Below are 13590 nucleotides of genomic sequence, written 5' to 3'. Positions count from 1 at the left end.
TCTAGAATCATAGAATGGTAGAGTTGGAACGGACCTCCTAGGTCATCTGGTCCAAACCCCTGCTCAAATCAGGATTCACTAAATCATCCCAGACAGATGTCTGTCCAGCCTCTGTTTGAAGACTTCCATTGAAGGAGAACTCATCACCTCTGGTGATAGCCTGTTCCACTCATTGATCACCCTAACTGTCAAAAGGTTTTTTCTAATATCTAATCTGTGTCTCCTCCCGTTCACTTTCATCCCATTGCTTCTAGTCTTTCCTTGTGCAAATGAGAATAAAGATGATCCTTCTACAATATGACAGCCCTTGAGATATTTGTAGACAGCTATTAAGTCTCCTCTCAGTCTTCTTTTTTGCAAGCTAAACATTCCCAAATCGTTCCTCATAGGACATGGTTTGCAGACCTGTCACCATTCTGGTCGCTCTTCTCTGAACTTGCTCCAGTTTGTTGATATCTTTTTAAAATGTGGTGCCCAAAACAGTATTCCAGAGGAGGTCTGACCAAAGAGGAATAGAGGGCAATAATGACTCCACGTGATCTAGACTGTATGCCCCTGTTAATACATCCCAGAATTGTATTTTTGCTTCTGCATCACACTGTTGACTCATGTTCAGTCTGTAATCCATTAGTATACCCAAGCGTTTTTCACATGTGCTGTTGCTTATCCGTGTTCCTGATACTCTGTATATGCTTTTTTCATTTTTATTGCCCAGATGTAGTACTTTTCATTTTTCCCTGTTAAAAATCATTCTGTTAGTTGCTGTTGCTGTTAGTTGCTGCCCACTGCTCCAGTTTATTTATATCTTTTTGAATCCTCTCTCTTCTCTAGTATTAGCTATCCCTCCTAGCTTTGTGTCATCAGCAAATTTAATCAGTTCACCCTCAATTCCTTCATCTAAATCATTGATAAAGATGTTGAACAAGACAGGGCCCAGGACAAAGCCCTGTGGTACCCCACCTGAGACATTCTTCCAACTGGATGTGCAGTAATTTACAACCTCTAGCCCCATAGACTCCTACGTGATGTATATTCAGCAGTCTGTGTCCCATATGTGATGTGCATACAGCAGTCTCAGTGTGTTCTATGTAATGTATACATCAGTTTTGTTTTTTCCTTTGTGACACATACAGCAGACCTCCCATTGCTTGAGTTATATAAATGTTACTTGAGCAGTGGTGAATTTCTCGCTGTGAGGTGACATGCAGTGTAATACACATCTATGTTCGGTACAATTTCCTGCTGTGAGTTATTTTCAAAACCTTTCACAATGAGTTGACTGCCATCCAGACCAATGCAAACTTGGAAAAGCAGTTGTAAGTGGCAACATAATAAATACCATTTAATATCACAGCTTCACCAAAGAGATGCAGCTCCAGCCATCGCATTAGAGGTGAGATAATAAAATGTTTGACCAAATTTAGCAGGATAAATTTCAAGTTGATAGTTTTGTACAGCCCTCGAATGATGGCATAAATATCCAAATGAGTCTTGGCAGAAAAAAGTTTCCCCACCCCTGATAAAACTGGTAATGATTGATGACAGGCAAAATGAACCTATGCAGAAGACAAATCCAACAGAGAAGTGAAAGAGTGAAACCGCGCAACCTGGAGGCTTAACATCATAATCTAATAGTCCATGTTTTGTGCTCTACTTTCTTAGTCAATTGATAATTGATTTGTATTACAATTTGCATGAAAATGTATACGTTACATGAAATTGATATGATTTCAATGAAGTGTTAATGAAAAATAATAAAATCACTTTTATTCTTAGCAGATGACTGTACCAGGAGCTCAGAGGGACATCTGATATTTTCAGATTCTGCAACAGATGATCATGATATCACAGCAGATACATTTAAAGAACATGTCATTATCTTAGATACACCTCCAGCGGTTCTTAGAAAAAATCTTTCATCTGATCATTTTCAACAGGTCCTTTCTTCACCTTCATCAATGAACGATATGCAAAACAGAAGTCATAGACATATTGATAAACATGAACTAGGAGAAGGGGAGAAACTGTTTTCTTGCTCAGAATGTGGGAAATGTTTTAATGATAAATCAGATCTTGTGATGCATCAGAAAATTCACACAGGCGAGAAGCCATTTTTATGTTCAGAATGTGGAAAATGTTTTAGACAGAAATCACAGCGTGTCAGAACTCGCACAGAGGAGAAGCCATATTCATGTTTAGAATGTGGGAAATGTTTTAGCGTGAAATCCAAGCTTGTTACACATCAGAGAATTCACACAGGAGAGAAGCCATTTTTTTGTTCAGAATGTGGAAAATGTTTTATTCAGAAATCACATCTCGATATACATCAGAGAATTCACAGACAGGAGAAGCCATTTTTATGTTCAGAATGTGGAAAATGTTTCATAGAGAAATCACGTCTCATTACACATCAGAGAGTTCACACAGGGGAAAAGCCATATTCATGTTCAGAATGTGGGAAATGTTTTCAAACAAGCTCATATCTTGTTGTACATAAGAGAATTCACACAGGGGAGAAGCCATATTCATGTTCAGAATGTGGGAAATGTTTTAAAACTAAATCAGAACTTATTGTACATCATAAAATTCACACAGGGGAGAAGCCATTTTCCTGCTCAGAATGTGGGAAATGTTTTATATTGAATTCACATCTTGTTAGACATCAAAGGACACACACAGGGAAGTAGCTATTTTTCTTTTATCAGGTAAGAAAAACCGAAAACAAAAACGGAAAATAATTTGGGCCATTTGATTATCAGAAAATGTATACAATTACCAATGATTAATTGTTAATGAAAAGCAATTAGTATCCATATAATACACCTATGTGCGAAACATAACATTTGCATACATAACTTGTCTGATGTAGCTCTCTTCTGTTCGATGTGACATCTGCAATGAAGAATTCTGCTGTACATGATCAGGACAATTGCCGTCCAACATCCAGCCCGTCTGTTAAGTACTTTATATATGTTATGTATATAATATTAAAGTGTCTGTCACGATGGTGTTTGAACTGTGGGCGCTAACTAGTTCCCTAGAGCTAGGGCCTCTCTTTCCTGTCCCTGTCCCCCGGATTACTCCTGAAGGTGGAGACACCGGGTTCTCGTGTTTTGCTATGCTCCTATATCTACCCTGATCTGTCCCCTCCCCCACCCAGGGTAGTAGTCATAGTATAAATACACGGAATCATGGGAACATTTAAAAACAACATTGTCCAATCATGTGTGAATGCAATTTAACCCGTTACAGACCAGGATACAAAAAGACAAGTATACTCAGCCTGTGAGACGGAAGTTGAAGCTGAGAAGAACCTGCAGATGTGTCAGTTATAATCATACAGAGTTCTGCAATGAGATTAGGAGAGCGGCCATTATAAATCACAATGGTAACGCTCTCTTATATTTAAAACAAGCTCTGGAGGCAGAGTTATCTTCCAGACAACCTTCTCCCCAGAGCCTGGAAGAGGTCATTTATATAAAATGACAAAAGATGATTTCTCAACAACAAAGCATGTGAGGCATACAGGTAGGACTTTTTCAGCATTGTATAACCTGTATGCCCATATTAATTTCTTAGACAGGTCAAATGTGCTGACCGATTCCCTTTAAGTTCTATTTTTGTATTGAATCAAATACTTTAATTAATTTGCATTTTATTGCATTAAATATGTAAAAATCATACAATGTGTTTTTCTGTATTTTTGTTAATCTTTCTCTCACAGTTGAAGTGTACCTACGATAAAAATTACAGACCTCTCCATTCTTTGTAGGTGGGAAAACTTGCAAAATCGGCAGTGTATCAAATGCTTATTTTCCCCACTGTATATTGGCATCTTAGATGCCTTTACAGTTGAAAGCAATGACAGAGAAGGGAGTGTCAGCTAATACTCCCTCTCCCATTATTCCCCATTTGCATCTGACGTGTCAGCACAGTGGGCACGATGACGTCATTACAACGCACCCACTGTACCTAGATGTACAGAGGTTCTGAAGACTCCATGAAGAGACCAGAGCAGCGGGGGAACAGGCAGAGGTAAGTATTTATTTTTTTAATGTGTGGCCTATTATACTGTATGGACCCTTATTTGAGGCCATTATGCTGTATGGGGCTCTTTGTGGGACCCTTTATACTGTATGGAGCACTATGTGGAGCCAATATACTCTATGGGGACTATGTGGGGCCATTATACTGTATGTGGCACTATGTGGGCCCTTTATACTGTATGGAACTAAATTAAAGCTGCACTCTAAAGCGCTATAATAGTTAAATATTAGATATATGAACTTGGAACTACATTACTGCTGTAGAAAACAGGTTAAATAATGAAGTTACTTAGCACACAAATTGGCAAGTTCACGTGAGCCCAACAGTCAGCAACAAGGCATACATCTTTGTATGGACCCTACACCTCTTCCGGGTTAAAACGTACAACTATATGGGCAAGCAGGGGCAAGATCTGTTTAAAAACGCCTTAGGCTGATGTGAGGAGAGCTCAGTCAGAAGGTATGTACTACAAATATAAAAAATTTACGAATATGCCGGTCAGTTTTTTGATACTGTATGGATCACTACATGATGCCATTTTACTGTATGGAGGACTACGTGGGCCCATTACACTGTATGGAGCACTATGTGAGGCCATTACACTGAATGGAACACTATGTGGGGCCGTTATACTATATGAAGCACTCTATGGGCCTATTATTCTGAAGCCAGTGCTTCATACAGTACAATGGCTTCAGAATAATAGGCCCATAGAGTGCTCCATATAGTATAGTGGCCCCACATAGTGTTCCATTCAGTGTAATGGCCTCACATAGTGCTTCATACAGTATAATATGTGAGGCCATTCTATATGGAGCACTATGAGGTGCCCATTATACTGTATGGAGCATTATGTGGGCCTATTATACTGTATGGAGCACTGTGAGGGCCCATTATACTGTATGGAGCGCTATGTGGGCTCATTATACTGCATGGAGCACTATGTAGAGCCGTTATGCTGTATTGATCATTATGTGGATCCATTATACTTTGTGGAACACTGTGTGGGCCCATTATATTGTATGGAGCACTATGTGAGGTCATTATACTGTATAGAGCAATTTGTCTGGCCATCATACTGTTAATGGCAATATGTGGGGCCATTTGTTAGGTGTCGAGTTCCCGCCGCTGCACAGGGGGAAGAGATATTAAACAGGCATTTTTCATCTGTGTTCACCAATGAAAGATCCAGGGATCTTTCAACAAGGCAAAAATCAAAGTTCACCATCTGATATAACTAGTTTTACACAAGAAGAAGTATGCATGCGTCTGAGCAAATTAAACATTGACAAATCCCCCAGCCCAGATGGCATTCATCCACGGATACTGAGGGAATTGAGCTCAGTAATTGACAGACCGATGTATCTCATATTCTTAGACTCTCTTGTAACTTGTGGTGTCACAGGATTGGAGGATGGCTGATGTGGTACCGATATTTAAGAAGGGTAAGAAGGTGGATCCAGGCAACTACCGTCCAGTAAGTCTGACATCAGTATTGTGCAAAGTTTTTGAGGGCATTATAAGAAATGACACGCAGAAGTATATTGCAGAGAATAATATAATAAATGACAACCATCATGGATTCATGAAAAATACGTCATGTCTAACCAACATGTTGGGTTTCTATGAGTAGGTAAGTGCAAATCTGGATGTTGGTAATGTGGCTCATGTGATTTATCTGGACTTTGCAAAGGCATTTGATATTGTATCACAATGGTCTTATACTGAAACTACAAAACCATGGACTTGGGGGTAACTATATGAAAATGGATAAGGAATTGCCTAAATGACAGGAAACAAAGAGTTGTCATAAATGGTACGTTCTGTAATTGGATATAATCAGCAGTGGGGATCTCAGGGATCTGTGCTAGGACCGATTATTTTCAACCTCTTTATTAATGACCTAGTGTATGAGATTGAGAGTAAGGTGTCAGTCTTTGCTGATAACACAAAACTATGTAGTACATTAAAATCTGACTTTGACATTAAAATATTGCAAAACACTCTGGACAAGATGACTGAATGAGCAAATATTTGGCAAATGAGATTTAATGTAGATATATGTAAAGTAATGCACCTAATGCCGGGATCACTCATGCGAGAAATATGGCAGAGTCTCGCATGTTAATACCTGGCACTGTCGCCGGCACTCGGGAGTGGAGCGTGCGGCCGCATAGCAATACATGCAGCCACACGCTCCACTCTTGAGTGCCGGGTATTAACATGCGAGACTTGGCTGTATTTCTCGCATGTGTGATCCCGGCCTAAGACAGAGTAATCCTATTGCTGCATATACATTAAATGGGAGTATACTCGGGACTACAGAACAGGAGAAGGACTTGGGTATTCTGGTTTCAAGTTAGCTGAGCAGCAATACTCAATGTCAAGCAGCAGCCACAAAAGCAAACAAGATTTTAGGGTGTAAAAAAGATAAAATTCAGAGATCCCAACGAATTGTTACCCTTTTATAAATCACTTGTGAGGCCACATCTATAGGATCAGGCTGTGGGCTCCTCATTTTTAAAAGAATATTCAGAAGTTAAAGTCAGTTCAAAGGTGGGCAACTAGATGATTACAAGGGATGGAAGGCCTCTCAAATGATGGTTGGAGAAGTTGAGTTTGTTTAGCTTAGAAAAAAAAGACGTCTCACAGGGGATCTCATTTACATGTATAAATATATGTGTGGTCAGTACAAAGTAGTGGCACATGACTTATTATTTCCAAAGAAAACACTAAGGACCAGGGGGCACTCATTACGGGTAGAAGAAAGGTGATTCCAGCAGCTAAATAGGAAACATTTCTTTACAGTTGGAGCAGCCAGAATGGAGAATGCCCTACCCAAGAGGTAGTAATGTCAAATGCTATAACAGCTTTTAAAAAAGGGTTGGATTATTTCCTTAATGGATTATTTCCTTAATACATATAACATTGTCCGTTATAATTAAATTAATGACAATATGTACAATTGGTGGAGGAAGGTTGAACTTGATGGACCTAGTATTAGTAGTCAACCTATGTAACTATGTAATTAATGCCAGGAAGAAGGTAGAAGGGGTTCTTTTGGTAACCAGTGACGGTCAAAAAAGATACCAACTGCAGACGTAGAAAGGCCACTGTCTTTAGGGTCTGTGAATTTATTTGGTTATCCTTGAAGAAAATTACATCTTAAGGCGGCTTCTAGGATGTTTGCTCCCAGTTTTTTTAGGTCATTATAGAATTACCAAAATTTTGAATCCCGTGACTGTTAAGCTTCAAATCCTTGTAGCTTGGAAAATCAGCAATTCCTTCCATTCTTCCCTTTTTAAAGAAATTTGAAGGGACAGCTGGTCCCCGAGACATTATGGAGTTGAATCTGGAGGGGGATTGGGAGTATGAAATTGAGCAGGTTCTAGGATCCAGGCAGCTCAGGCTCCATTTGCAGTATCTCGTCAAATGGAAGGGTTTTGTAAGGTCCAGAAGATAACTACTGGGCTAATTTGGATGATCTGCATGCGTATTGTCTGACATTGCCTTAACTTATTTTCTATAGCGGTAATGCAATTCCTTTGCATACTATAGCATTTCAAGAATTTCAAGTGGCTCTCTTAACTTGCAACTGATCACATTTGTCTTTCTGTTTGGAAGTGACGGTCAGTCTTTTGATATAAATTAGAGAGTTCTATAAGCGTGAGGGTTTCTGAGGGTCAAGTGGCCCCTCGTAGAATGGGGGAACTCCGAGACTCGATCAAGTGACCTCTGGATGGTGGTCGGTTTCCCTTTCTGTTGGACCACAGCCTGTGTTGTCTCTCTTCACTGCTGATAATACACTTGTCTTTGCTTTGCCGTGTTGCTTCTATGCAGGTGTTTTTGCTTCCTCATTTGGTTTGCCTACCACATCTTGGGAGGAACTATTTATTCTCACCATGAACTTGCAGTTTTTGCTGTCAATATTCCAAGTTTGATGGTGTTTGGAGATCCAGCTTCTCAGCTAAGGTTTATCTTACCTGACTCCTCTCCTGTTGCTTTTGCTACATCCCCAGTACCCTTTTCTTAGTTTTAAGGTCTGGGAGGTTATTCACGTATTCTGTTTGTTGGTTCTTATTTTTTTCCTGTATGTCTGTGTGAACACGTCCTTAGCCCAGCTTCTCAATCTCGGCTTGTGTGCATTCCTTTCTGTGGTTGTTGTTTTGGAGTATGCACTGTGTGTAGTTTAGGGTGCAGCTAAGGACACTCAGGGTCAGCAAATTTCGAATGAGGATGCAATTACGTAATCTTAAGGTGCCAACTTTTGCATTCAGGCAGGGACAAATCAGAGTCAGGGTAGGGATTGCCTTGTCTGAATAGGAACCTGTGGGGTTCAGATTTATCATCTCCCCTGGTTTGTACATAACCCTTGTGTCTTAGCACCCATCATCCTGACAGACTGGGAATACCACCTTCCTACCATCCTGACAGACTGGGAATACCACCTTCCTACCATCCTGACAGACTGGGAATACCACCTTCCTACCATCCTGACTGGGAATACCACCTTCCTATCATCCTGATAGACTGGAAATACCACCTTCCTATCATCCTGACAGACTGGGAATACCACCTTCCTACCATCCTGACAGACTCTGAATACCACCTTCCTACCATCCTGATAGACTGGGAATACCACCTTCCTACCATCCTGACAGACTGGGAATACCACCTTCCTATCATCCTGACAGACTCTGAATACCACCTTCCTACCATCCTGACAGACTGGGAATACCACCTTCCTACCATCCTGACAGACTGGGAATACCACCTTCCTACCATCCTGACAGACTGGGAATACCACCTTCCTACCATCCTGACAGACTGGGAATACCACCTTCCTATCATCCTGACAGACTGGGAATACCACCTTCCTACCATCCTGACAGACTGGGAATACCACCTTCCTACCATCCTGACAGACTGGGAATACCACCTTCCTATCATCCTGACAGAGTGGGGATACTACTCTCCCACCATCCTGACAGACATCATTGTTCTCAGCAGCACATCGCCTGCTGAAAACTGGAGATATCATGCTGGTAACATGATATTGTATGAGGACAGATGAATCTACTAGTGATTGTTCTTTCTCCATCATTGTTCCTCAACAGATGGAAAGACTCTGGGAAGCAAGTGTCGAACGACTTCAATATTGTCAATCACGCTCATTTAGCAGCCTGAACTCAGAGCATGTAAATACAACCGAAATGTTTCTGTGTGATGGAGCAACATATGAGTATTTCGGGCCCTACTTTGTCTAAATTCAGTCTTGCAACTAGCACAGCAGAGTCCTGCAGACTGAGGCCCCTGATCATGTGACCCCCTGACTCCTCCCCTCCTGTGACCTCATCACAGGTCCTGTGCGCACAGAGCAGCCATATATGTGGTGTGCGGCTCTGCAGGTGGAGGTAGGTGCTGGAGATTCCCCATTACTGGGCGCAGGGGACATTAACCCCCTCAGTGCTGAGCCTGTGATAAATCTCTGTATGTGACTATAATAGGACTGTGTGTTATACCGGGGGCAGGACGGGGCCATGACTGGATGTAGTGATCATGTGACGCCGGTAACAGCTCCGGAGGTTTCTTACATGGGATCTTTATGATGTTACATCGTCATCTTCTCCCCATTCAGGTCCCTACAATATCGGATCCTCTCAGTGGAGATCTTCTATATAAGAGAATTCTACTGAGTGACCCTACAAGGATGGATAGGGACAGGGACAAGATGGCGGAGAGGATATTACACCTCACCCTAGAGATCCTCTTCCGGCTTACTGGAGAGGTGAGAGATTCTGATGACGTCACATTACATCATTCTTATCTATGGGAATAACAGATGGACAGAACTGGAGAGGTGAGGACTCTGGAAATGTCTGTAGTGAGGTTTATTAATGTGTCTCTCCATAACCAGGATTACACAGTAGTGAAGAAGACCTCTAGTGAGCGCTGTCAGGCCCCTGTGTCTGAGGGATGGGGAAGACCCCTGAGCCCAATCACAGGGCCTCCACCTCACCCCCTGATACATGAGGACATCAATGACCAGAAGATCCTAGAACTCACCTACAAGATGATTGAGCTGCTGACTGGAGAGGTGACACTGCTGAGAATGCTGGGACATTATACAGTAACACTATGGAGGGATCGGGGGATGACTCTATCATTGTATGTGTCAGGTTCCTATAAGGTGTCAGGATGTCACCCTCTATTTCTCCATGGAGGAGTGGGAGTATTTAGAAGGACACAAAGATCTGTACAAGGACGTCATGATGGAGATTCCCCAGCCCCTCACACCACCAGGTAATAGACAGGACTAAATACACACGGCCTATAATTATCTGTATGTAAAGAATGAATTCAGTCCCTGTATCTGTTTCCTCCAGTTCTATCCTGTGAGAGGACAACACCAGAGAGATGTCCCCATCCTTTTCTTCCACAGGACTGTAAACAAGAAGATCCGAATGTTCCTCAGGATCATCAGGTAGATGGAGAGAAGGTGTCATGAGATCTCCCCTATGATGTGTAGAAGGCTGTGAAGGTCTTGTGTTCAGTCTTGTTTTATCCACCAGTATAATACACTGAATGGCCAATTTATTAGAGATTACTGCCTCTCCTGATTGGAGCTTTAGCACATGGTGTGAGATCCGTAACCCATAAAATGAAGTGATGAGTTATACGTTGTAATCCAAATTAAAATTAGAAGATTGAATCATCTAACTGACGTCAAACATGAGCATCGGTGCAACATTCACCAGGACCATTATATGATAAACTACCAACCTTGTAGGGATTTTCAAGGAACAGCATCCAGCATCAACGCTTCAGGCTGGCGGAGATGGATTAATATTGTAATATTTTCTTGGCACATCCTGGGAATCCCTGATATCTCTGGATGGATATTTTTACACTGGGGCTTACTTAATTATTGTGGCCAGCCAAATTAATCTCTTCATGGCAGCTGTTTAACCTGTGGTAGAAAGAGCCACAAGGGTTGAATAGTCAGGGGGCAGTGTGAAGAGGTGGTTCAATATGAACTAGTGGCTGTGTGAGGGGGATAGTTTGTTAGAAGGGGCACTTAGAGCCATGTATAGCATGGAGATCATAGTTTATAAGTAAGCAACGTGTGGTAGGTATAATTAATAACGAAGGACAGTGTGGCGGTCTTCTGCAGAGACGAACTCTGGATGTGAAAAGTCATCAAGGGGTCAGGATCAGATGTCTAAGAAAGGAATGAGGAATCAGAGTAGATGTCATCTATAAACTTCCTGAGTTTAAGGGTGTATTGAAAATGGAGAATTACAGCCATTAAACGACTGCTGAGCCACTTATATCAAGCCAATCTGCAGTCATGACAACATGTAGACTGGCTGATCGCAGTTATGTGTGCACAGGACAGTTGATAATTTGATCAATATGTGCGCGTAGCATAGCATTTTTGTTAAGAAAACCATTTCACCCAATGAACGAACATTTTGCTTGTGCATCTGGTGATTGACAGCCTGTTTAAATAGACGGATATTTGGTTGTTGATTATGCACATTAGAGTATGACTAAACTTTTTGTCAACTTTTTATACATGTTTTAGGCCCTTTAATTTTCGCCAAAAATCGCTCAAAACAAGTCACACACAGCACACAGCAGATGTAGTAGAGTCATGGGCTCCTGTCTCCTGACCTGTGCACTTCGAAAAGGTCTTTTGAGAAATTTGTGGGGTCTCAGGAGTCAGGACCAAGACCTGTACCAATCTGCTCAGGATTGTGAGTCATAAAAAAAAATATTAGATAGCCCCTAAAAGTTAAAGAAGCACTCCCACTACTTGTTTTATTCATTTAATGTTTGTATGTGCATGTACTGTGGTTTGAGTGCATTAATACATTCACATATTGATGCGGTCTTATGTGTCCAGCACCTTTCTCCTCAGTGACTTACCACTCTGCAGACTGTCCAGGTCATGCTGTGCTTTACCTGACCCAGAATTTACTTTTACAATGTAAACATATGGAGTACCAGTACGAGGCTTCATAGGCTTTAATTGTAAAATAGACTTCTGTCACATACAGTATAGAGTCAGCTGGGTAGTCACAATTGTGATGATGTCACTGAAAAGCAGAGAACACAGGGGAAAACAGCAGTAGGTGAGTACATTCACATACACAGACATTTAATGCATTAAAATCTCAGTGGGAGTGCTCCTTTAAGTTACTCTTTAAATGTTTAATAGTGCTTTTGCCTACATCTAATCAGTACTGTGGTTACCTTATTTTCCACAGCCTGATGATGTATAGTAACTACAACTCCCCTCGTTCCCTTATCATTGTTAAGAACATGCTGGAAGTTGCAAGTTCATGGCATACATTTGTGAAGGCTAAACCTGACATTGCAATTGATTGTTGTACTAAGTTTGGTGCTGTCTTGCTGTACTGATGATGATTCTGGTGCTGTATTCATATACTGGCAATGGATCTGAAGATGTATTTATATATGGATTCTTCTGGTGATCTATCTATGTACTGAAGGTAGATCTGGTGCTGTATTCATGTACTGATGATGGCTCTCATGCTGTATTCACATACTGATTGTGATTCTGGTGTTGTATTCATGTAATGATGATGGTTCTGGTTCTGTATTCATGTAGTGGTGATGGTTCTGGAGCTGTATTCATGTACCGATGATGGTTCTGATGATGAATGTATGTCCTGATGTTGGTACTCATCCTGTTTTAACGTTTTACTCTCGCCCTATCACCCTGATGCTGCCAACCGCTCTTTTGTTTTCAATGAGAGAACTGCTATGCAAGAATTGTCTGGTGGTGGCTTATCTCTTAGAGAGCAAAAGGATCTGCAGTCTGCAATTGGACATCATTATCTCCACTGACTTCATCAGTCAGGGGTACCGATACACATCAAACTGTCGGACAAACTCGATGAAAACCATTTGCTAGGCCAACCCTGATTTAATGTGTATGAGGACCTGAACTATTTATTAAAAAGTATGTGCACCCTTAAGGTACGTGCACACAATATCTGTTTGAAAAACCTGGCAAAATTTTCAAGCAGAAGATGCTTCAGTCAATGCCATCGTCCTTTGTTTTAAAGGGTCTTTTTTCATCTTTTCAGTCATTTTTTTGGTTATATTTTGGCTTCCTGCTTTTTATTAATTGTATTGAATAACTTTGTAGCGTTTATTTACCGTTCTGTAACTCCCTTGAAAAAATGTCATGTGCACATACCCTTAGAAGACGGAACATACGCGTGGAAAGTCGCTTTGCAGTTCATTGTTTTGCAGATGGGTTCAAGGTAGAATCTGCCTGAAAAAGACATTGTGTATGCATACCCTCTGTCTGACTCACCAGTTGGGGACATGAGCCTTTGCCAAGTACACATCGAACGCCAAGTGCGGTGTAATTTTTGGTCACCATATGCATTACTATTGTTTCTGGGGTTTATTGAATCATTTCAAATGACTTCTCTATCTGTTTGTGACTTTAAAACATTTATTCCAGGGTAAAGATCTGACCCATATTAATACTACAGAGACATA

General features: G+C 41.1%; 1 protein-coding gene across 1 annotated transcript in view; it reads left to right on the top strand.

The window, feature by feature from the left end:
* The window catches only part of LOC143767327 (uncharacterized), a 760398-nt gene that overhangs the window by 707332 nt on the left and 39476 nt on the right, over positions 1–13590 (top strand). Inside the window, 1 exon segment of the mRNA XM_077255569.1 lies at positions 1777–2649. Coding sequence (XP_077111684.1) covers positions 1777–2649 — 873 coding nt within the window.

The sequence above is a fragment of the Ranitomeya variabilis genome, chromosome 4 (genome assembly GCF_051348905.1).
Source record: "Ranitomeya variabilis isolate aRanVar5 chromosome 4, aRanVar5.hap1, whole genome shotgun sequence".
Taxonomy (NCBI): domain Eukaryota; kingdom Metazoa; phylum Chordata; class Amphibia; order Anura; family Dendrobatidae; genus Ranitomeya; species Ranitomeya variabilis.
The sequence above is the reverse complement of the archived record's forward strand: the minus strand, read 5'-3'. Positions and strand labels throughout refer to the sequence as shown.